This window comes from Sitophilus oryzae, unplaced genomic scaffold, assembly GCF_002938485.1.
Source record: "Sitophilus oryzae breed Bouriz unplaced genomic scaffold, Soryzae_2.0 scaffold_111_pilon_pilon, whole genome shotgun sequence".
Lineage (NCBI taxonomy): Eukaryota > Metazoa > Arthropoda > Insecta > Coleoptera > Curculionidae > Sitophilus > Sitophilus oryzae.
Window position 1 is genome coordinate 3,918,535 of NW_022145749.1, and position 25,355 is coordinate 3,943,889.

Consider the following 25,355-nt stretch of genomic DNA (forward strand, 5'->3'; position numbering starts at 1 on the left):
GTAGTAAAAATTAATCCGTAGCGATGCCGGATTGTTTTAGTAATTTCCTAATATATTTTAATCGTAATTTTAATATAATTTAATTAGAAAACTAATAATAATTTCAAAGGTATAATCCTAGTATAATTAATGTATTATAATTAAAATTATATATCTACACAAATATTTAGTCTAATGACCTTGTAATGACAATAGCATTTAGAACTCAAACCGTAATCAGCCGAAATCTACCAACGGTCACTTAAAATTGGCATCATCGATTTTTGTGCAACACGGTTCGTGATCGCGGTAAAATGTAAATTGTTTCGTCTCCTTTTATTTAGATGTCTTTGGGTAGAACCGCGCCACAACTGTTTCCAATTTTCCGGTTTACTGTCACCCCCCTGGCGCACTCGTCGAAGCTCATTCTCCCACTTCCATATCTCTGGAGAATATGCGTGTTAGCTGTCCCCTCTCTTTCCTTGTCTAAGACATATACCAAAGAATATTATAGCTGTGGTATTAAGATATTCTTTGCATATACGTATTATGTCACAGCCGTCATAGCTATGGAGGCTAAAGTCACAGCTCACAGCATAGCTGGTGCGTGGCTGGTGCCAAGCTGTGCCCTTGAAGCTGTGCTATGTTTATGACTGTGGTTTATGACAAGGTTTATACCAGTCATTGGTTTATACATTTTATATGATGGGTTTAACCATAGAGAAATATAAAATAAATTATTTTATAGTTACTTTATGGATTTAACTCAGAGATCATCTCTATCTCTATATCTCTGATTTAACTTGCAATATCATACCATGTATTCTTTGTATCATGATTCGCGCCCTTGCTCGCGCCTCGCGCCATAAAAAAAAGGAGCGAAAAGGAAAAAAGTCCACGAAAAGTCAGTAAACAGATACAGGATACAGATGGTTTCTGGCATAGATAAGGCTTGGTTTGCGAATGAGAGAATAATTTACCTAATATTATTTATCTCATGTTTGCAACGATCTATTTTGGTGTTATAATCGCAGTATAGTACCTATATGATCACAACTCTATAATAAGAAAATTGTGCCGACGATAAATGTGTAGGAAGTTCAAGATTTACTAAAGGTAAAGTTAGTGATAATTATTTTATTTTGATAAAATTATTTATTCATAAACATTTTGCATGATTATATCGTTTTATCTTAATGCACGAAATGTTTTGGTCATATGAATGTGTAAGGTACTATAAAAGTAGAGGTATAGGACTTTTGTATAAAATTAGTACATGATAAATGAATAAAGAAACAACATTTTTAGAATAACTTTTAAAAATGACAACATCTACAAGAAGGACTCACATAACTTTAGATCATGATAGATCTCCATTTATATTGGAACGTAGACGAAACCTTTTTCCTTCAGATGATGATGCCGACTCTGAATTAGGTCATATAAGTCCACTATACTCTGACTTATCTTCTGATAATGAGAACGAGGGTAGTCACATATTACAACCTAAAGGTCATAATTTTGTTCAAAATAATTGTTGTGGAACACCAACAAGTAGTATTGCTCCTTCTGAAAAGATGTCTCCCTTATTATTAAGTCCTTACACTAATAACACATTTAACATAAAGGATACACCAAAAAAATTATCTCCATCACAGGCATTAAAAACACCACATGACACATCTTCAAAATCAAATAGCATTCTTAAAAAAGAACAGAAAACTTTACTAGAGGAATCAAAAAATTCAAAAAGAAAGTGTTCTCCACGTAGTTCACCAGAACAATGCAAATATTTGAAATCAGATCCAAAAGTATCCAAAGTCAGGACAGCATTATTTCCTGAATATTCCTTGGACATGTCTTTATCAACAAAATCATTTTATTCCAAAAATCCAGAAAGTATAGTGGACAAATCTCTTAAAGAAAAGAATTACAAGCTAATAAAATTATCAACAGCAAAACATAGTCGCAGAAACAATAGAAAATTTGGCCAAATAAATAATGGGGTGAGACATAAAATTAAAAAACCCAAAACTAAGAAAATTTCAAGGAAAGTTACTGAGAAGGCATTTAAGAATCTTTCAAAAATGGATGATGCTTTAACAGAATACATTCAGGACTTGGCTGAACTTAAAAAGTCAGGAGATAGTAATAATAAACTTATAAAATTGTCAGAGTCACAATCTAAGATAAATACATGTGAGACAAAAAATGATTTGAAAGAAGTTAAAGACACTCAGAAGGAGATTTTCAGTGAAGAGGATAAAGAGAACACACCACATGATGATAATACTTTAAAATTAGAAAATAAGCAGGATAAAATACAATATGATTCATTTGCCTTTCAAGACGATGATGTAGATTCTACAACGAACATAGAAAATATACTGTCTGTTCTAAAAGACAGTCCAGAGCAAGATGGAAGTACAAGTCAACTTAGCGCAGTGTCACCTAACAGGATAGTTCTAGAAGCCCACACCTCCATTTTAGCTTCAGAAAATTCAATTCAGTTGCATTACAACAGCGTTGCCAATATGATATTATCACCCATATCGCAAATGTGCGACGTCACGTCAGGTTTGGCTTTGGATAGTCCGAAAAAAGCCCGAAACTTAAATTCAGTTTTGAACAGTTTGCCCACACATAGTAATTCTTTTAGTGACGTTGGTTCAGAAAGTTCTGCAACTATGGCTCAGCAAGAAGGAAAGTTGTTCCCTATTTTTTATGGTGAATGTAATAGTAGTAGAGGCCAGAAAAGAGAGAGGACTGAAACAAAAAGGAACCTAAAACGATTTAAAGGTGAGCACCTTTCAAAAACTAGTGTTTATGTTAAGGTTTCTTCCTTGGCTATTTCTGCATATGTCCCAATATTCTGTAGAGACTTTCCATACATGTATCATTGTGTACCCATCCATGACCAATAACTGTAAACCAGTGGCGGCTCGTGACCCGTGTGACTGGATAGTCGACAAAATTTTAGTTTTGTATATTTGCCTACTTGCCCCCCCCCCTTCTGATCAAATACGTTTAAAATAAAGTATACGGAGGGTACCGCTTAAATTCCTGTCCCGATATTGAAGGATGGCTATAGAATTTCAATGCATTTCCTACATAAGTCTATCCTTGGTTTGTAGGAGGTTTGACTAAACAAGGATGAACCTATGTCTTGAAACCATTCGACTCGATTTTCTGTCCTCCTTCATTACTGGGACGTAAATCCTCTCACTGCTCTTATGGGGAGGCCGTCGTATATTTTATTTAAACACCAGCATATTTGACTCTGATAGTAGGCGATGTAGAAATCGCCAAACAAAGGCACTCCAACGGTCAAAATTATTTTCTTTTCTAACGCAGCGGCACAGTTAGCGGTCAGCGTACGCCAGCGGTAGTGAATATGTTAATATACAAATATTAAAATAATATTGATTATTAAAACACACTTCCATGTATTAACAGTATTTTTATGTATTGGCAACATTAATAGTAAATATTGTAATGTAATAAATTGCTTAAATTCTGCCAAAATCTTAGGATAGGCGCCGCCTACCTTGCCTACCCTGACGAGCCGCCACTGCTGTAAACTATCCAATAGGACATATATTCACCAAATTTTAAAGCATGTTTTTTATATCATTGCAACCTGAGTCTCACTTCCACTGGTTTGTGATATATATATATATATATATATATATATATATATATATATATATATATATATATATATATATATATATATATATATATATATATATATATATATTCATTTCCCATTTCATTTCCTCTCATGCTAGCAAGGATTGCAGTGGCGTTAAAATTGATGCCGCGAAACTAACGGTTTTATGGGCAAACTTAACTGGTTATTAAACTTGACTAAATAATTAAGAATTGTTTAAAAACTGTAAACTATTCAGGACTCTTTAATAGGCCAAATTTGTCCATAGAAACTGCAGTCCTTGCTGACATGGGAAGGAGTGAAATAGGGACTGAATAATATTCGCGTATTCAAACGAGTGGAAGGGAGACTGCGAACTGCAGTGACGTAATTGAGCAGTGAAATTTGGCCAAAGTATGTATGGTACCGTATGATCGAGAAAAAACGGCGTCAGCGATGGCTATGAAATGAAGATCGCTGTCATTTTATATGTAAATTTATATGGGAAATGTCATCGATCGTCATTTCCCAGCCAACTGGACGCCATTTTTTTTCGATCATACGGTATTATGTATTGTTTAAGGGATTAATCAATCCTATCTGTTTGCCCTTTCTGGCTCTTGTCTATTGGTCCTTGACTTATGTTGACATTTTACTGAACACCTGAACTGATGACGGAAAATGATTTTTATCAGTTCAAAATTTAAAGTACACGACCTCTTTTGATGTGCTAACTTAGATAACTTAAAAACAAAAAAATCAGCTTTTGTCACCTGATTTACAGTTTTGGCATTATTTTTTATAGGCTTGGTGCCTTCTTGCTGCATTCTCCGCCGGTGCTGCCACCGTCGGAGAATATCGTAAACAATCGATATGCATATACAAATACACATGTTTAAATAGCGAGTATACGAAAAAATTATTATTTAATTATTTTAAAAGTGTTAGGAGGTATAATTTGTGAAAATTCTAAAAATAAAAATAAAAAAGTAAATGTGTGTAATGTCGTGATCCTGGATTGGACCACCGTCGTCACCAATCTTGTAGTCGCTGCCACCAAATGTTGTAGTTCTCTATTTGACTCGTATCACCACTTGTTGGGAATGTTATTCTTTATTTTTTTTATAATTAAATTCTTACTAAGTTGTTATTACTTTTTATTTTTAAACTTTTAATACAAAATATAAATTTAGCAGTATTACGTCTATGAAAAATTTTTATGAATGTCCCCGGTCCCTTCTGTGACCGTGCTTTTATGAGAATGCCCTCTCGAAAATCCACGGGCGTACCTACTATTTCTTAATAATATTTTCAGGTAGGTTTGCAAAGGGACAAACATGACCATTTCTTAAGTAAATAGAAACCAGACATCGCGTCTGAAAGTAAACGAATTACAAAGGAAAACTAAAAATGATGCAACTTTTATGACTATTTCTTCCAAATTTCATCTTAAGGTAATGGTTCTGTTTATTTGCATCACCCATCTTTCTGAGAAGAATAATAATGTTGATGGTATTTTTCGTACCTTAAATTCTTTAGGCATAGCCGTAGAATAAGGGTAAAAATAATATTTTATACAATTTGTCGAATATACATATACATATAACCATATTAAATGTATGTTCACAACACCTCCCCCCTTAATGAGAGATTTCATGAGGTGAAAGTGATATGAAATCTCAAAACAAATGTTTATATAATTAATTAGTATAACTCAGATGGAAATGAATAAAAGTACATATATAAAAGTATTATACAAGTCTTAACTACTAATTATAACTAACTTACATTCTAACTTAACTAACATTTTTTTTTATAACTATTGCAGATTTAAAAATGTATCAAATGCGGAAATTATTTTTCTTTTAATGGTCGCCTTGATGGTACATACCCAATGGGTCTGCGCGAGGGCGCCTGTAAATTAACATTCTCTTCTTCGGAGTTTTCATAGTTACCTACATTTTCAGAGTTTTGGCTAATATTACGATTATAATGAGCAACATATCTATCACTATTTCTAGAAGATGGTTCCACAGACTGATTAACTCTAATGCATAAGTTTGGAATAATTCCGCAACAGGCTGTCTTGTTAGTACATTTTGTATACAATTTATAAATAATAAAAATAATAGCAAGAAGAGCTAAGATATAGGCAATTACAGATGCTGGAAATGTATAATTGTTTACAAGTTTCCTTTTTAGAATTTCATCACCTAACTTTTCAATATCTTCTAGCTTATGGCTCGCTACATTAAGTTCGGGGATGTGCTTTGTTAATTTCCTATAATGTTCGTTGAGAAATATTTCACTAATGTTTATTTTTTCTTCCTTTATCCTTTCGCAACAATTATCACTAATGTCGAATGGTGGAATAAAATCACTTGAAATATTGGACTGGACTGTATTTCCATGAGGGATTAGCATTGATGATGCGCTATAAGCTTTACATTGTTTACCTATAGTGACACTACCGCAATTTTTTAGTATTACATCTACGTGATTTTTTTTATTATTACATGATATCGTAAGAGTTTCTGGATGAGGAACTGCAAATAACCAAGTGTTACTGGTTTGTAGTTGAATAAAAATTGCTCTATCTGACTGAATTATACGTTTGTCACAGATATCAGGTATGATATTTGTGAATTGCAATAATTTAACTTCGCAATTATCTGCCAAATGAGCAAGAGAAACTGGTTTTTGTTGCTTGCAAATAAATTTATTTTCTATAATTTTTAAACAAGTATTAAATTCTATTTCCGACAGTGTAATAAACTGCTGTTTGCTTTCGTCAATTGCTATATATTTAGATGAGGGTTGAATTAATATAAACTGGTTATTTGACATTAATTTTGGAAAGGGTGATATTTTATAAATATAGAATAAATTTGTTTCAATTAAAGGGATGTTTATAATATATATTAATCGTTTGTTTTCGAAATAAACTTGCAACTCGATAACATTTAGAATGAGATTTGCATTGAGCGGATCTAATGGTACAGGAAATTCTAATCCATGAGGTAGAGATTCGGACACATCTTTTAATTCGTTAATTAACCTTAATGGCGTTAATATTGAGGGGTGTAAAACTCCCTTTCTTGCTACTAAAATAGCATTCGTAATCGTCATGATTTCTAATTGTAATTGATTTAGCATCATATTTAAAATAGTGACGTGTTCTTCTATGCCGGTTTTTATATATAGAAAATGAAAATTTTCTTTGACTTTGCTTAATTCATCGCTAATCTTTTTTATATTATTTTTTAATAAATTTTCGTTAAAATCTAAAGTTCCAATAGTATTATTGAAATTAATTATTGTTGATTGAACAATTTTTGTTTGTTCTTTTAAAAGTTGAAGGACTGAAGTTTCGTCTTTATTCATTTGTGAAATTTTATCATTATAGTATTTAGCATCTTCTTCATCTAAAACGCCGAATAAAACTTTAGTTGCTTTTCCTACAATATTGAACCAACCTCGTTTTTGTCTACTTTCTGATAAATGACTATGACCGATCAATTCGTGTAAGACTTCTAGTTCTTTTTCAATTTTTTCGAAAGTGTATTTAGAACTTTTCAAAAATAACTGACAAATATAATAGTGATATTGAGCATTCTCATTATTGCATAAATCTGTAGTATACTTACGGTAATTCTTTAATGATAATAACTTATTACTAATATTTTCTAATTCTACAAAAGTTACTAGTTTCCATTTGTTATTAAAATTTTGCGGTGGGCGTGTCTGATTATTGCTAGGTACATTTCTATTATATGAGTTACTATTTTGTTCGTATTGCCTAAGCTGTCTACACTGTGATGTTAAATGATTATTTTTAAAACAAAATAAACAGGAATTATTAGAAGAATGATTATTTAATTGTCTATTTCCACGCTCTACAAAACCTATATTTTTAAAATGCGAGTTTTTAAACCTGTCATTATTCTCAAGTTCCATTTCAATTGCTAATGATAAAGCTTTATCTAAATATGTAGTATTTTCGGCAATAATACGCATTTGAATTTTTTCATCGTTGAGTCCTTTCTAAAAGTATTGACTAAAATGGAGTTTAAATTTTCTATTAAAACAGTAGCTTCGTTATTTGCATAATTTAAGTGACACGTTTCTTTATATTTATTAAAGAGAATTTGTAATCTATCGCCATATTCTTTTACAGTTTCCCTAAAATGTTGCTTTATATTCATTATTTGTGTTAGAAAATGCGATGGTGGTGTTTTATCAGTAAAGTGCTCTAATAAGAAATCTTTTAGTTCTTCCCAATTTTGAAACTGTTTATATTGTGTTACCTCTTGTGCCTTCCCTTTTAATTTAGTACCAAAAATTAAATCTACTAGTAATTCTTTTTGATCCACTTTGACAATTTTTAATATTGAATCACAATTTTTTAAGAAAAATTGGAGTGAATTTGCGTCACCCTGACCATCAAATGAATTTATTAAATTCAGAACATCAGTTGCGTCTTTACCTCCTGCCATTATTATATTTTATTAATGATTTATTACTTTAGTTTAAGAATTATTATTTATTTTTATAGATGTATTTTTTAGTTTGAAGAGAGAAAAAAAATATTTACGAATTTTAAGCAATATTTTTTTTTTTTTTTTTTATTTGCAGCCCAGAATTATTATTGTCTTAACTTAAATCTAACTAACTAAAATCAGAAGAAAAACAGTAGCGTCACAATACAGTAAACAAATGAAAGACTTACCCCGTCATCATCTGGTGAAAACAAAAGCTTCCCTGGAGACTTGCTGCTGCGTCTGGCGCTCCTTCAGTGTCCCCAATGTCTACGTCTCGTGTCGGGCTTCTTGCTGCTTCTTGGTGCACCTTCAAGAACTGCCCGTTGCCTCTATCTTCTTCCAAAACTGGTAGGTTTTCTGCTGCGTCTGGCGCACCTTCAGGAAACCTTGGTAGTTTTTACCGCTGCCACCAATGTCGTGATCCTGGATTGGACCACCGTCGTCACCAATCTTGTAGTCGCTGCCACCAAATGTTGTAGTTCTCTATTTGACTCGTATCACCACTTGTTGGGAATGTTATTCTTTATTTTTTTTTATAATTAAATTCTTACTAAGTTGTTATTACTTTTTATTTTTAAACTTTTAATACAAAATATAAATTTAGCAGTATTACGTCTATGAAAAATTTTTATGAATGTCCCCGGTCCCTTCTGTGACCGTGCTTTTATGAGAATGCCCTCTCCGAAAATCCACGGGCGTACCTACTATTTCTTAATAATATTTTCAGGTAGGTTTGCAAAGGGACAAACATGACCATTTCTTAAGTAAATAGAAACCAGACATCGCGTCTGAAAGTAAACGAATTACAAAGGAAAACTAAAAATGATGCAACTATTTATGACTATTTCTTCCAAATTTCATCTTAAGGTAATGGTTCTGTTTATTTGCATCACCCATCTTTCTGAGAAGAATAATAATGTTGATGGTATTTTTCGTACCTTAAATTCTTTAGGCATAGCCGTAGAATAAGGGTAAAAATAATATTTTATACAATTTGTCGAATATACATATACATATAACCATATTAAATGTATGTTCACAACAGTAAAAATAAAAAAGTAAAAATATTTTGATATCTGCAGAAGATCTAACTTGTATTATAATTTATTATTCCAGTTAAAAACACTTTTTAGATGAGTTCAACTACGGTAGCGAGCATAGTTTTAATTACCGGTTTTGCTAGTGAACATTTACTACATTTAATTTAGTTATTAAAAAAAGTATACCATTAATACTGCAAATATATTTTATCCTCTCATAGTATAAATATGTCTATTTAATTTTTTGATTATGTAACGAGCACTTTGTTTACTCACTTGTTTCGTCGAACTGCTTGAATCTTGAATTTATTTTTGCTTTTGATCAAATCGGTATGAGAAACTATGAACCTATGTTGTTTCGGAAGAGTTGAATAGCCAGGAAAGTTGAGTTATTTAATGTTATTGCATCCAACAACGCCTTAATTACGCTTTCCTTTACGCGTTAGCATTTTTTCGGCAATTTTATTAATTTTTGAAATTGTCACAACACAACACGATGCCTAGTTCGAATTCTTTTTCACTTATTTTTTACTACCCGAGACAGCGTTACATCACACAAACCTCGTACCTGAGTGTTTTATAGTCTCAATAACTGCATAAGCAAACAATAAAATACTTAAATATTATGACAAAACCACGATTTGGATATTATTTTAATGCGATCAACATAAAGTACATAACGTGTGAAGTACATAATGATAATTTCTGATTTCTGCCGTAGAGTGCGCTGCGGTCGGAAGAGTGTTTGTGTGAGTGTACCTGAGTGTTTTATAGTCTCAATAACTGCATAAGCAAACAATAAAATACTTAAATATTATGACAAAACCACGATTTGGATATTATTTTAATGCGATCAACATGAAGTACATAACGTGTGAAGTACATAATGATAATTTCTGATTTCTGCCGTAGAGTGCGCTGCGGTCGGAATTTGTTGAAATCAACTGAAACGCGCCAAGCTTATATCTGCTGTCTCCATTCGCGAATTTCAGGTTCCAGAGCTTTACGTCCTGAGCTACTCGAGAACGGTTCTGAAAGGAGCTGTGCGCGATAGCCTAGTGCCTCCATATGGCGCGGAACAGTTCTGAAATTTATGACTCAATTGAATGGAGTGAGAGCATCGCGTTCTTGAACAGTTCAGATCTGCACAACTGCGTGAATGGAGGACAGTAATTGGGTCCAATGAACTTATTTTGATTCCAAAAATATGTAGTAAACAGCGGCGAAGCTTCCATTGATGCGGATGATGCATCCCTTCAAAATATTATAATGCTTTTTTATTTAAAAAAAAGTCACTGAGATCTACTATAATAAATTAAAATTGTCAGTAAATTTATTCAAATAATTAAACAATTTCAATTATTTAATATGTGTATTGGTCGAGCTTTATAGATAACGCTAAAACCTACGCTAAACCCTAAAAATAAAAATATCTCGACAGAGCGATGATGCGATTGTCCTTGTTACATCTTGAACGTCGCCGAATGCGACCGAGGTCGATTACGTCTCCCGTTCGCTGTTTTAGTCGACGGGTGATGCAACCGCAAAAACACATCTCGTATGCGGTATAAAATAAAAAAAATCGTCGGCGTTTGAAGAAGGTCTTCCAAAGCACATTTTGAATATTAATTCTAAAGTAAAATCGTGTATTCTTCATTTTAATGATGTTTATAACACTGGTTATGTGTATGGTTGTAAGGTACTCAGAAAACTTTTTTGTTGGCCTTGTCTACTATTTTATGTAACAGATATGTTCACAGCTTTGCTTTTTTACCTATATTTAGTTCATTTTTTAAATTGGTTTGATTATTTTTTTAACCTGTTACATTTTTTGTATATTTGAAGACTACACGGGAAACCCAGCTTAGTCCATTTTAATTGGAGCGGAGGAAAATGTAATTTAGTGTTAGAATCTTATCCCTATTCGTTAATTTTTTAAGAAATATAATATTTACGAATAATTAGAAAAATGTATATTACAACCAATTCTGAATTATTAATACTGTTAATTATTGCGATATTCTGAGATACCGAAATAAAAATGTCAAAATGCAAAACAAAACAGGGGAAAAACCAGGGACGTCCAATTAACCTAAATCTAAACATTATTTTTAACATTGAAAATGTTTCTGTTATCCTATATAAGGGAGCTCAAATCGAATTAAAATGCTACATTTGCCACACCATGACGTCATATATACACATATATACGTTTGGTTTGGTTTGGAAATTTCGGCGCAGCGGCGGCAGTCGGCCAGCGCGCGCAAAAACCATTACATCGCTAATTGTTTATTGATATATCTTTATTAGTTTAAAAGCAAAAAATATGGGGTTTGCTTTGATACCTTGTCAGGACATATGCGAAACTTTTAAATTGTTTCTTTTTTTCATTTAGGCCTTCGTTTTTCGTTAAATGAAAGTTATATTAAGAAAAATCTATTTTTAAACCAAATTTTCGCATGATTGAAATGATTATTCATGTTTAAAGTTTTTTTTGGTCATAAGCGCTAATGGAAATGTTTTTTTGTAAATAATTATAAAAAATTACTCCCTACGAAGACTTTATTGTGTACTGGATCAAAAAATAAGTATTTGTTTTCTCTATACTGTGGTATTAATATATCGATTTTTGATGATAGTGCCCTTTTACCCGGTCTAATTTTGTACTACTTTCGGAATAAGGGTCCCCATATCATGTACTGTACTTCCATCCCTGAAAAATTCAGCTTGTGACACCGAAGTGAGAGGTAAAGTCAAAATATGGTCAAAATAAGCTTTAATCTACCTACATCATAGGTAGGTGTAGGTACTCTAGGTATATTCTACCTAGACAGTAGCTGAACTAGCTGACAGTAGTAATTAATTTGTTATCCGATAAGTAGTTGTCATTATATAAGTTTAATAATCTTATACCTCCTATAACGGTAGGTTTTGGATTTTTCCTGATTGATTTGTTAAACAAAAATATACTGGGCATATAAATGTCTGTTACAAGAAATATGTTACACACATATTATTTTAATAATAATAGTATAATAGTAATGGCTATATTATGTTATAACACATACATATGTATTGAATGTACTTATTTTAACCAATGCATTGTTTTGTTTTTTTAATCTCACAAATAAGAAATGTTTTATAGTTTTTATTATAAAAAACAGTGATTATACAATTTATTTACACCCCTTACACTGTTTTCTGTAAGGGGTGTAACCAGGAGTATATTTCGTAACCTCTTACGATATAAAGGGGGCACAAAGTGTTTTATTACTTAATGCTTAGATTAAAATTTAATAATATATTTGTACATAAAATAAAATAGACTAGAATGTCAATTAATTAATATTGACGTAATTACTAAATAAGTACAAGATTTTTTTTCTAATTATTTTAGTGTATTTTTAGTCACCTAATTATAAAGGAGAGATATCCAACCATTGCATTATTTTACTCACAAATAAATGTTTTATGGTTTTTATTATAAATCAAGGATTAATTTATTATACACCCCTTAACCCAAACACTCCAAGGAGGATATTTCGTGACCTCTTATTTAAAGTGGACAAGCTTTATTAGTCAATGTTTTAATTACCCAGCGTCTTTAATAAAAATCTAATGTAATTTTTCATAGAAATGATCTGACATAAAAAGCAAATTTTATCAAAAAAATTTTGATTATCTACAAGGAGTAAACCGCTGACAAATGTCTGTATATACTAATGCCAAGAATACAAATTAAATACCAAAATTTCTCATATAATGCCCCACTAATGCCAAGCTGATTCCAATATAATACCACTAATACCACGAATAATATGTAACACATTTGTTTAACGAATTAACCTGTAACAATAGTGGTAGGTACGTGTACAGTTTTTTTCCTAGGTAACTTAAAAGTCGTTAAAAAGTCTAATTATATTTAAAGAAGATATAATTCCAACAAATTGCATTATAAGGCCAATAATGCACAAGTAATACCATTAAAATTTTAGCGTTTTTAATTTGTGTAACATATTTCTTTAACGAATTAACCTGTAACAATAGTGGTAGGTACGCGCACAGATTTTTTCGCTAGGTAACTTATTAAGTCGTTAAACAGGCCTATAAAAGCTATAACAACATAGGTAACTAATATTTATAATTTAATTCGAGTTTTAATCTCAAATAAAAAATGTTTTTACTGGTGTATTTCTGAAGTGTTCATTATTAAAAGTAGATATTCTTCAAGTTATGCGAAGTAATAAGTAGTGTTTCCGGTGAGACCGCGTATATGTCACCGGATTCTGGTTAGTATAAAGACTTTATCTATAGAAAGAGTTTTTTTTCTATATTTTCCTTTCAAAATAAGACTAATTTCTTCTTATTCTTTTAAATATTACAGTGTTTCTTTTTCCTAAAATGTCATACTTAATTTTCGCTTAAAATTAAAAAATCACAAATGGAGGAAAATATACGTTATTGAATAAAGTTTATACAAATCACTTTACCATAACAAAAAGTAAAACATGTCATGGCGGAAGATATTCAGGTGGCATTTCACACATTTATCTATTAAAATCGAGATTAAAATAATAAACTTGCGTAACATGTTATACACGAGATAGAAAGTTTCAGAATCGATTAATACGTAATACGCTACGCAGTCAACCTATTCCTATGCGCGGATGAGCGTCTTCAAGACTCTTCCATCGGCCAGGGTCACGACGCCGCGCGCCGCCGAAGAGGAATCGGCCTACGTTTGGCTAAACAGGCTGGACACGGTGGACTACGATATTGGCGAGTCTGAATATTTATAAAAATTTGCAAAATAAAATATGTTGGAAAAATAAATAATTCTTTTTTTAAATGAAAGGTATATATCTGTAGATTTGTTATGAAGTATTTTTATAGTGCTTAATGGCTATTTCTTTGTGTAAAACGACTAAATACTAAAACACACCTGAAAAACATCTACACACAATACCTCCAGAAATAAATTATTTGTCATTGTCAGTGGTGTGTCAGTTAGATTATATATTACGTTTTTAGATATTTTAGGAGTGAGTTCATACCGCCAGCTTTAGATACATAAATATTAGCAATGGTTCAACAAAGGTTCGTTTAAACGACATTAGTGAATTAGCTACACAAAGCGATTTTAGGAAAATCATCCTCTTAGAGAGTAAAATTATCTCGGAACAGTTTGTTGTATGAAAATTCCTTACTATTTGGTCTAGAAGAATGAAATCCTACAAAAAGAATTAGAAGAAATTTTTGAAATTCATCAACCAAGCAAATGGGTAAAGTTAGTAAAAATTTATATAAAACTTGGTGACCTCTGGATTATACACATAAAAATTGGCACAAAGGTAAAGCGAATTTATGAAATTTATACCCTTAGGGAGTAGAATAGGGAATGAAAGTTTGCTGTACGAAAATGCAATACTATAACATTATAAACCAGACAGTATAAAATTTTATACAAGGGTTTATTTAGTGACATCATAACGAAATATATCTTCCTCAATTATCCTTCAAAGAATAAAAAATAACCTATAAAGAGAGTATTAGTGCTCTTAATAAATAAAAAAAAGATGAAAAATAAAAAACATCTATGCTCACTAGCTCTCTATAAAGAAGAAAAAAATCATTTAAATCAATGCATGAACGATTCGAGGTGTAACGCGAACGTAGTCGCGGGAACAAGCTAGTCATTTATTAAATTATTTTATTTAACTCATTAATTTTCATTGAAAAGGAATTTTTGTAATTCGTCACTATATTAGTTAAAAACTAAGAACCTCATATCAAATTTAAGTTTTGCGATTTTGACTTATACTTTTTACAAAATCTGAACACATTTTAAAAGAAAAAAAGTTTTTGATAATATTTGTGTAGATTGAGTACAAGTTGTATAACATAAATGTCTACGACCGGTCTACCTAGTGGTCTGCAACATCGCCTTGTGGTGCAAACGTGGGCCTGTTAATCTGTGACGTGATGCACAACAGCCAAGAAAAACAGAAGCGTGGCTAAGAATTTAGTAATTTAAAAAAAATGTCTTTTAGATACAGTAGTAGGTATTAAAAAGTTTTGTGTTTAAATGGGGTTTGCCTTTAACAGTTAAAAAATTATATCGTAAAGTGTAACTTTCCGTAAGAATTCTTTATCTGTTATTGATCATGATCTGTCATCATGTTAACCTGATGTTTTGTATGTTATTTTGTTTTTTTCGAGGTTTTTTTGCTTGCTTGTTTTACGGATAGGTGCGATCGCATAATTATTATTGATAATTTTTTATTTAATGTTAACATTACTACTTTTTTAGTGAATCTTTAAATCTGTTGTTTTTTGTTAAGTTCGTTATTTAAACATATGTATGTAATACACTCATATTAACACTAATCATATTTTTACGTTTTTATTCATCATTTTCAATGCCCCCCCGGTTGCATCTTTGTAAAGGACTTTGAATTTTTTGTTGTAGGAAGTAAATTAATAGAGAACAATGGCACAAACTACAAACACGTAAACGTTTACGCATGCACACGTATTTCTTATATTTTTACATGTTTAAGATACTTTACGTCTACGTGTTAGCAGCGGCCGACTCGCCCGTAGGCCGTTGTTCTCTAATATTTAACTAGATTTTTATTAGAATAGACATAATACGTAAATTTTCTACATGCAAGATGCATGCTTGTCGCCCATTTGTAAGGACATCTCTGGTTTTTGTCATTTACGCGTGGAATACTTTGGTTTTTACCTTGTATGGCAAAATAATCAAGCTGTAATATCTTTGGGATTAATTCTTAATTTCTATGAAAATGTGACATATCTGGTTTTTCCCGTGTAGTCTTCGTTTTATTTTTGTAACTTCAAAATGAAATACTTTAATTTTATTAAAAGAAAATATTGTGTTGGTAAAATGTTGATTGCAGTTACTTATTATTGATGCGCCCTTGTATTGATGCCATGCTACGCCGCTAGTAGTAATTAGTAGTAATTCTATGTTCACGGAATATTGGGACATCCTGTATGTTACATAATACTTTAATTTTATGGTTTTTAGCTATATCTTCTGATCAGATGTTGTTGGATGCTGGGCAAAAACGATTTGGCTACACCCATTGCAATGAATGTGATATAGTGTACCATATGGGGGACCCAGGAGATGAGATTGCACACATGAACTACCATAATTCTAATCATATCTTGCGATTTGCCGTAAGTTGATTATCCTATTGATATTTTATTCCAAAATTAATCACCGTAATTAATCCATATGAGTATTCAACAAATGATTCTATTTAAACCTTACCCAGTTATTTGTTCACGTCCTGTATATTAAAAAATCATCTTTTTAGGGTTGGAAAAATGAACGCGTTGTCGCAGATTTCCAACAAATGGGTCGAATAATACTAGTTTTATGTACCGATTCCAGAATATGGCTGAAAAAAGTTAAAGATCTCATGGAAGTGATAAAAAGAGATTTAGGATGCTATGAAATCGATTACAACGTATCCAACTCTCAAGTCTATTTGTACATAAAAAACCGCACTATCGCTGGTTGTGCTGTCGCAGCAGTGCCTCAAGAACCAGGCCACAAGATGTTGAGCACCCTCAACAACGTTACCATGTGCTCAGAAGAAACTTACCCCATCAAATGCGGTATTTCTCACATCTGGGTCAGCATCAACCACAGAAAACAAGGCATAGCAACTGCCTTGCTGAATTCTGTGAAAAGAAATTTCATCTATGGCCGTATTTTAAATGATGAAGACATAGCTTTGACATCGCCTACGGAGGACGGGTGTGCTTTCGCAGCTAAGTACTTCAAAACGCCGAATTTTCTTATTTATTATGTATAAACTATAGATTTCAGTATTATTTATTTATTTGTTAATTGTATTAAGGATCTTATATTCTTTGTTTATTTTGCTCAGTTTTAACCATGCAGTTAAAAACGCTAATGTCATCGATCGTCACGTCTCAGCCAACTGGACGCCGTTTTTTTTTTCGATCATACGTTATACATTTCAATAAATTCAATGGTATATTATTAAGTGTTAGTAATCATTTTTGTCGAATGCAAGCACCGAAAACAATATAAAAATAACTAAAAAGTGCTGGCGCCACTGGCTGGAATAAAACTGCTCGGTTTATGCCTCTACATTATCGGGTAGGAACGAACGGTCGAACCATACATATTGAATGAATAGGCAAAACTGGACCAAAGACCCTCATACACTGAAGTTTTTAACTTTATAGTACTGCCCATTCAGTTAAAACTGGGCAAAATAACTAAAGTATATGGAGGCTTTAAATATAAGAGTAAAAAATCTAAATTTTAGACACGCAAAAAATATATACAATTAGTATATGCAAGACAGCGTCATCATCAACTAGAGATAATGTTGTCTTGTCAATAATTACGTCATTAATTAACGTACAGTAATAATTAATTTTTTTAAACAATTTTTGATATTTATTTACGCCGTGTATAGTTAGGTTAGGTTAAATATAAATGTTCTAATTGTTTTAATTTAAAAATTGTAAATAGTTTATTAATCTAATTATTTAAAAAAGTATATTATACTATTGTATAGTTATTATATTATACAATAAGACTGTTTTAACCAAATTTTATTGCATGTCTATCGATTAAGGTTAAGGTTATATCAACATACAAAGTGTTATTTAAGTACATAGCAAAACTTAAGCTGATCCTTTGCATGATTTTAAAACGAAAATTTTATATAAACAGGTCCAAAAATGCTTCCAATTCAATTTACACACTTAATCTACAGATTAGGTATCCTATAAATATACAGATAAAAAATCTTGTCCCTAATTCGTGGTACGAACATTTTTTTTATGACGATGAGCAAACGAGTAAATTTTCTTGTGCGCAAAAATAAACTCCCGTTTAAACAGCGTAATAACTGGGCCGGTCAGGCGCTTACAATTTTAGAGGCCATAAATGGGCGTGCTTGTGCGCAAACTAGTAATCTAACTAGTGCGCGACTCCGAAATTTGGAACCACGAAAAACAATGCTTTTGACGATAACTTTATAATCTGTGCTTAATCTTTGTTCACTAGGCATTATTATTTTAGCTTTAAAATGGACTAAAACATTGATATTTACGTAAAAACAATATTTGAAAGTTTGACAACCTGCATATTGAAAAGGAAGCATTTCTGGATCTACGGATATAAAATAAATGTTTGTCTTAAAAAGGCTAAAAAATAATCCCCTAAGGTTTGGCTACATACATAATAACACCCTGTATAAAGATATAAAAATGTTCCATTTTAAGAACTTTACAGCACTATCTGCATAACATTATATGCTTAACACTCCGTCCTACGTAAGCGACGAATACGCGCGTTACAACCGACGGACGCGACGTGATTAAAAAAGTTTCCTTTTGAACAATGAACAATTTCTTATGAAACTTATGAATTAGCTCTCTTATATATGCTTATGAAAGTGTCCTGCATCGCCGACGCAGGACGATTTCATAAGAAAACGTTTTTTGATAACGCCGCGTCGGTCATAAGCGCGCATTCGTCGTCCACGTAGGACGGGGTGTTAGTTTGCCCCAATAGTACAATTTTAAACGCCATTTTTTATATAGTAATTTTATAAGGTATATTGTATTTTTATATTCCTTTTATTGTAGTGGTAGAAAATCATTCAAATAAATATCTGCTATAATTAGGAAATCAGTTTGATTTATTAAAGTAAATATTAAACAATATCACAAAGTATCCTGAGGTTCGGATGATATAGTTTCTCTGTGCTCATGAGCCCAGAATCCGTGAAATTCAATGAGAATACTGACGAAAGTGTCTCCTTGCCCGCAGGTAATCAAATCATTTAAAGTAATTTTTTCTCGATCTTTCGGTTTAACCATATCAAAGAGTTCATCTTTGACATCATGGAATGATATTGGTTGTTCAGAACCATTCACCTTCATTTGCTCTTGAATTGCTCTAAAATTAAAAAATTACAATAAAGATTTTTAAGTATTTATTAAACTTACCTAAAAAAATAGTTTAATGTGAATGCATCCAAATAGCCACAGTCCTTTATATCCAATATTTTAAAAAGGAAAGTCAGTGCTTGTGGTTCTCCTCTATTTTCTAGAGCTAAAACTAAATCTAAATAAGTCTTATAATCCATTTCGCCACCGTAAGTAAGGCACGTTTGAAAAACTCTGTCTAGAAATGGTTGTGTTAGGGTTCCAGAACCATAACCAGATAATTCAGTTTTGCTAAGCATTCCATTGTGATCCCTATCTAAGTTCAGGTAATGCCCTACAAAAAATTATCTTCTAATATAGAAGGACTAGTTTATAGAAGGAAACTTACCATATATTCGCAAAGCTGATGGTGCACTGAACCAGTTCTGTTCTTGCAAATCTTTACTTAAATCCTGATCTCTTAATTCTAATAAATCGTCCAAGAACGAACATGCTAAGATATCTAATATTCTTACCTACAATAATATTATTAAAGTTTATGGAGTATATATAAAACAATATTTTACCCTATTGACCCTCACTACATCCAAAAAGAATAAAAATTTTCTTACAGCTGTACAAACATAGAAACTATGAAATGATTTCTCTAAACCATCCAACTGACATAGTGTCGGTAACAAATCAGTAATATAGTTTTCCAATTCTGTTTCGGTAAGATACCCTAAAAATATTTTAACAAATTAATAAAATATTTTAAGAAAATATGAAGTCTTACCTTGACCATTACTATCATATACTGATAAGCCAACTCTTGTATGGTCTAGCCATACTTTTCTCATGACATAGTTGAACAATGAAATTATAGATACTCTGCCCTGAGGATCACCTTGCTGTAATTTTGCAAACAGACTAGGTTTGAAGTAAGGCTTTGATTTTGGACTGGCTAGTTGTGAGACTTTCTTAAAAATAAAAAAAAAATAGTATAATCTCAAATCTAATGCGGCCCTCACACAATCAATAAAATTGTCAATATTTTTGATTATTGACAATAATATTGAGCGTTTGAGTGTATATACATATTGATGTACTTTCAATATATTGATGGATTTTCGGGATCCTGAAAATACTCAACAATATTAAAGGCCATTGCCTGGAAACTTATATGGTGAAATTTTGATAAAATAATTTAGTACACACTAAAAACACGGTATGTCGCTAGCGGTAGAAAAAATAATTTTTAGAGGTTACTAGTTTATTTGGTTGCCTGTGATATGCATATACAGGGTGTTTCCTAATTAATCTAAAAAATATAAAATCGTTAGAAAACGAATTAAGGCGGGCTCTTAATAAGTATATTTATTTTTTTCTCGACAACCGTTTGATGAACAAGAAAAACTCAAAAGATAAATTTTGTTGAAAAAGGATGGCCAGTCAAGAAAAATAGATTTTTTCTTTAAAAAAGCAGTGGTGTACCATTTATGTTAGGCAAAAAATCGATTTTTTTAAATTTTAACACCCTGTAGATCTGAAAGTAAGTACTTGAGACCTAATGGTTATATAAAAATTGTTTTAAGAACACATGAGGAATCACACCATAATTTTTTTAGACTAATTCGAAAACACCCTGTATATTGTCAACTTGACAATGACTGCTGATAAATCAAAAAATACCTTTTCAGTGAAAAAAGCCTGATTTTCGCAGGAAAAATTTTGATTTTTATTGAAGTTGAGCCTGCGTTTGCAAATACTCGTTTGTTTTTTAATTTCCTATCTATCTAAATTTTAAATATCATAGTCAGAAATAGTTTTATTATTTATTAACTGTAAAAATGGTGTTTTCTTGTTGTGTTGCATCTTTCAAAGAAACTAACAAAACTGCAAAAATGTACGTGTTTCGAAAAGACGATAAGGTATGTATCTTAGATAAAAGAAAAATATATGGTATGTATTCGTTGTTTGATTTTTTTTCGTTCGCTTTAAAATCTATAAATCTCGATCACTTACATGAAACTCTGTAAAATAAATAGAAAAATAAATTGTAAAATATATATATTCTTATGTTTTATTAAAGTTACTCTGATATACTAATATATCAGTGTAACTTTAAAAATAAATCCTTTGAATTCAAATATAAACATAAAAAACATTTACAGCAGAAAAGGCGAAGGCGCTGGGTTAAACGTAGTCTCCACTAAAAACACGGAGGGGCGCTTTGACCCAAAATTTTACTATTAAGTTTCATATCTATCTTAATAGTAGATTATTTTCTTTTATCTATGATTAAATAATTATGATTAGATTAATTATTGATCGTTAGGTCGCACGATTGACAAAATTTGACTAGTTTATTCGTAACCATGGCGGAAGACGGAACATCGCCGTCGTTGTTTTCACCAGTTTTAGATCGCAATCATCAGGCTCCCATTTCTTAACATACTCTAGAAGATTTAGTTGGCCTTTTTCTTTTTGGATATCCATTTTTTATATGTCTTTTCTTAAATTTTTTCCTCTATTTTTTCTCACTGACTGACACTCACTGCCAAAATGACACGCTTTTTTTATCTATAATTTTTTGGCATAGGGTATAATTCACACTTAATATCTGCACAAAACTTAATATTGATATACATATATCCGTGTCAGGCCAACTTTCAAATATTGATAAAATATTGACAATAAAAAACTGACAATATTATTGATCGTGTGAGGGCCGCTTAAGGTATAAATTAGTAGTGGGAACTATCGAATGAATACTATCGAAACATTCGATAGTTGCAATTCATTCGAATAATTCGATAGCTAGTAAGAAAACATTCGTTGAAAACTATTCGAATAAAAATTATCGAATAGATGCGTCATCTGCCTTGAAATATTTTATTCTAGTAATTTGGCAGCAAAAACCATTCATTTATAAAATTCATTCATTTATGAAATTCATTTATTGGTCAGGATCGATTATAATAAAATATTATCTGGATTTTAGTTGTCGCCCGGCGACGTAGGTTTTCTCCGAGAAACCCGACAGCGGTCGGTGGCAATGCTACTATGAAAGAAGGCGGCATCTTTGATTTTTGTGGAGTCAGATAAAGATAAGGACATTATTTTTTATTGAGGTGCTAGTATTTACACAGAAAATACATTATGAAGGGCGCTGTTGCCATATATTCGTATTAGTTGGTATTAGCAAAGAATATTATTCTTTAGCATTAGTTAGTTAGGGATAGTATGTCTATATATGTTTTACATTTTTTATTAATATTCTGTTGTTACACTGCAATAATACTTTTATTTTTGGATGTAGAAAAAATTATTTTTTAATGTTTTTAAGCAAAGACTGGTTTTATAAATAATAATAACAGTAATAATTTGTTATACCTATTAACAACAAAATTTAAAATCATTTAATATAAACATTTTTTAAGTAGTAGCAAAATATAAACAACAAATTAGATGTCAAAATTATTTATATTAGATCCTATTTAAAAATAATATAGTCTCTAAAATTTTTTGTGTGGCAACGTTGGTTTATAAATAATAATAATTACAGAACTAATTTGTTATATTAACAACAAATTTTAAAATCATGAAATATCAACATTTATTAATTTTCTAAGCATGCAGTGTAATGGAAGGAAAATATAAATAAAAAATTAGAAATCAAAATTATTTATATTAGGTGCTTTATTTATATTACTATTTAAAAATAATATATTTACTTTTACTGGCATTTACTTTAAAAAATAAATGGGTAATACCAATAAATGAAATATTTCTTCGCAAAAAACTACATGTAAGAGAATTAGCATAAACAAAATACAAACATCGTTAACTTTTTTTTTAATTGGCACGTGTAAAACTTTCAATTTAATTTTCTCACCCCATAGTTTGAGTTCGATAATCATTTACTTAACCACATTACTTAAATATGATTATTAAGTTCAACTAATTCATATTATTAAAAAAATTAAAACATCTAAAATACAAATATGTATTTTTAAAATTAATTGTAAGTTCATCTCATCTCTCTTAAAATTGCTACTTCTCAAAATTACCCAATAAAAAATAGACCATATACCATATAAAATTAAATAATTGAAAGATCGGGCTCACGGAAAATCACACAAATTTTCGGAAAAAATTTTGATCACCTCCACACGCACACAATCGTCAATTAAAAAAACTACTATTTTAGTATTTTAAATATTTTAATAAACGCCAAAAAATAGCACACTATTTATACGTCGTAGTTATTCTAAATTTCATTTATCAAAAGCATTCGATAGTCGTGGCTCAACGATAACCATTTAGTCGCACGGCGAGGTTGTTACATATGCTTTAGTATACAAATGAATGAATGATTTTATTCGAATAAAACCATTTGATAGTTGAAATCATTCAGTCAGTAACCATTCGATAGTCTAATTCATTCGATAGTTCCCATCGCTAGTATAAATTGCTGCAGGTTTAACCATAACCTGACTCTTACCTGAAAATCACTGTATGTAATTAACTGTTCATCTGGAAAGCTTTGATGCTGATCTAATAACATCCATAAATCATTTAACTCATTTCTATCAAGAAGAGGAAGACTTTTTCGCTTCAACAAATCTGACCTGCTTTCTTCACGTAACTTTTGCCTTAAAGGTTCTGTTTCACTAGGAATCCTGTTAAAAAACCTTGGAATTATTTTACTTTTGATAGATACTTTACCCCATTCATGCAATAAGTCTTGAAAAATCTTGTCTTCATTTCTAAGAGGTTCTTCATATGAAACAGAATTTTCTGTAATGATTTAAATTAAAAAATGTTCCAGTAATGTGTAACTTAACTCACCATCCAATTTCTTTAGTTTTTCTTTTAAAATAGCTTTTAGGTCCATTTTTGGGATAGTGCGGGATTCGTTCTTCCGTAGCCATAAACGGACGGGGCGAAAATCACATATGTAGATGTCACACTTAACAGAAAAAAAATGGTAATTATTGGAAAAGCTGGGAATCGTCCGATTTACTCATCACACATGATTTGCACAAAAATTGGTATACACTGTATTTTGAGGTTGTAGATTACGAATCAACTTTTTCCTGGCAGTCTCAAGCCCCGTTCTCAGAACTGCGTCGTGTCGACAGCGACACTGATTGACACACAAAACACATACACAAGGAGAAGCACAAAACACATACACAAGGAGAAGTGCGAGCGCCTTGCTAAATATTGGAAAGTGAAATTGACGTTTAAATTTGACACTGTTGACAAGTCTACTGCTACTAGCGCCCCCAATATCGCTTGTAGGAACTACGGACTAGATTGTCACGCATGGCGGGAAGTTTAAAAAAATAAAAAATTTTAATTCTTCATTTATTTTTAATTATGACATAGATAAAAACACAAAAAATACACCATTTTTTAAAAATATGTTTAATATCAATATCAAATATACAACAGAAATTAATTTCACCACAATAAATTAATAAAATTAAAAAATAATGTTACAAGTAGATCAAGAGACAAAATTAATTATAACAAAACTGAAAAAAATGGCGTCATAGATGGCTTAGAAATGACGATATATATCATAATTTTGAAAGTAAAATTATATAGGAAATGTCATCGATCATCATTTTGAAGCCAACTGGACGATTATTTCAAACATACAAGCTGAGTTCGTTCATAGTGCTCTGAGAAATCTAGATAAACAAAGAATAATAAATTAAAAGTATTCCAGGGAAAAAGAGAGGAAAAACCTGTATCGTCTCTGATATCTGTCAGGGTTTTGTTGAAAGTGTCATCTTTTTGCTCGAAGTTTTCAGGTCGATTAAAAAGATGACATTTACAACAATACTTTGCCGTAACTTTCACAAATATCAGAGAGAGAGTACAGGTATTGCCTCTCTTTTCCTCTGGGATGCTTTATATCTGTTCTTCTTTGTTTACCTATATTTCTAAGAGCATAATGCCAAACACGACTACAGTATATAATAATTTCAATATCCTAAGTGGAAAGAAAAAAGATCACCTTTCTGTTTTGTACTATGGTCCCTTTCTTCCGATGGCTCATCTCGTTGATATTTAGGAAGGTATCCATAAAATATATATTTTATTATCGGTCCTGGGATGAAAAAATATAAAATTCAATTTCATTTGATGATCCTTTTCTGTCACCTAAATCAGGAG

General features: G+C 31.2%; 2 protein-coding genes across 5 annotated transcripts; one reads left to right on the forward strand and one right to left on the reverse strand.

The window, feature by feature from the left end:
• Positions 1-817: 817 nt before the first annotated feature.
• LOC115884240 (N-acetyltransferase ESCO2) lies at positions 818-18,919 on the forward strand. 2 transcript variants are annotated; one of them, XM_030902745.1, is made up of 4 exons: positions 818-1,095; positions 1,288-2,778; positions 16,267-16,421; positions 16,562-18,919. In XM_030902745.1, exons 2-4 carry the CDS (start codon positions 1,302-1,304, stop codon positions 17,063-17,065), a joined length of 2,136 nt encoding a protein of 711 aa, XP_030758605.1. In that variant the 5' UTR covers positions 818-1,095; positions 1,288-1,301; the 3' UTR covers positions 17,066-18,919. The 2 variants fall into 2 exon arrangements, with proteins under 2 accessions (XP_030758605.1, XP_030758612.1); XM_030902752.1 differs by lacking the exon at positions 818-1,095 and adding an exon at positions 1,102-1,227.
• LOC115884254 (serine/threonine-protein phosphatase 2A regulatory subunit B'' subunit gamma-like) lies at positions 18,916-24,366 on the reverse strand. Of its 3 annotated transcripts, none has more exons than XM_030902778.1 (8): positions 24,202-24,354; positions 24,018-24,138; positions 23,671-23,966; positions 19,960-20,143; positions 19,751-19,905; positions 19,573-19,699; positions 19,245-19,518; positions 18,916-19,194 (listed from the first exon to the last, which is right to left on the reverse strand). In XM_030902778.1, exons 2-8 carry the CDS (start codon positions 24,061-24,063, stop codon positions 18,960-18,962), a joined length of 1,317 nt encoding a protein of 438 aa, XP_030758638.1. In that variant the 5' UTR covers positions 24,064-24,138; positions 24,202-24,354; the 3' UTR covers positions 18,916-18,959. The 3 variants fall into 3 exon arrangements, with proteins under 3 accessions (XP_030758638.1, XP_030758630.1, XP_030758621.1); XM_030902770.1 differs by having other exon boundaries at positions 24,193-24,352; XM_030902761.1 differs by having other exon boundaries at positions 24,018-24,366.
• Between the last annotated feature and the right edge of the window lie 989 nt (positions 24,367-25,355).

Coding starts and splice junctions, on each gene's coding strand:
- LOC115884240 (XM_030902745.1), top strand. CDS start 1,302: ATGACAACATCTACAAGAAGGACTCACATAACTTTAGATCATGATAGA. Junction 2,779..16,266: donor GAACCTAAAACGATTTAAAG/GTGAGCACCTTT, acceptor TATGGTTTTTAG/CTATATCTTCTGATCAGATG. Junction 16,422..16,561: donor ATCATATCTTGCGATTTGCC/GTAAGTTGATTA, acceptor TCATCTTTTTAG/GGTTGGAAAAATGAACGCGT.
- LOC115884254 (XM_030902761.1), bottom strand. CDS start 24,063: ATGGACCTAAAAGCTATTTTAAAAGAAAAACTAAAGAAATTGGATG. Junction 20,144..23,670: donor TTACATACAGTGATTTTCAG/GTAAGAGTCAGG, acceptor TTTATTTTTAAG/AAAGTCTCACAACTAGCCAG. Junction 19,906..19,959: donor ATATGATAGTAATGGTCAAG/GTAAGACTTCAT, acceptor AAATATTTTTAG/GGTATCTTACCGAAACAGAA.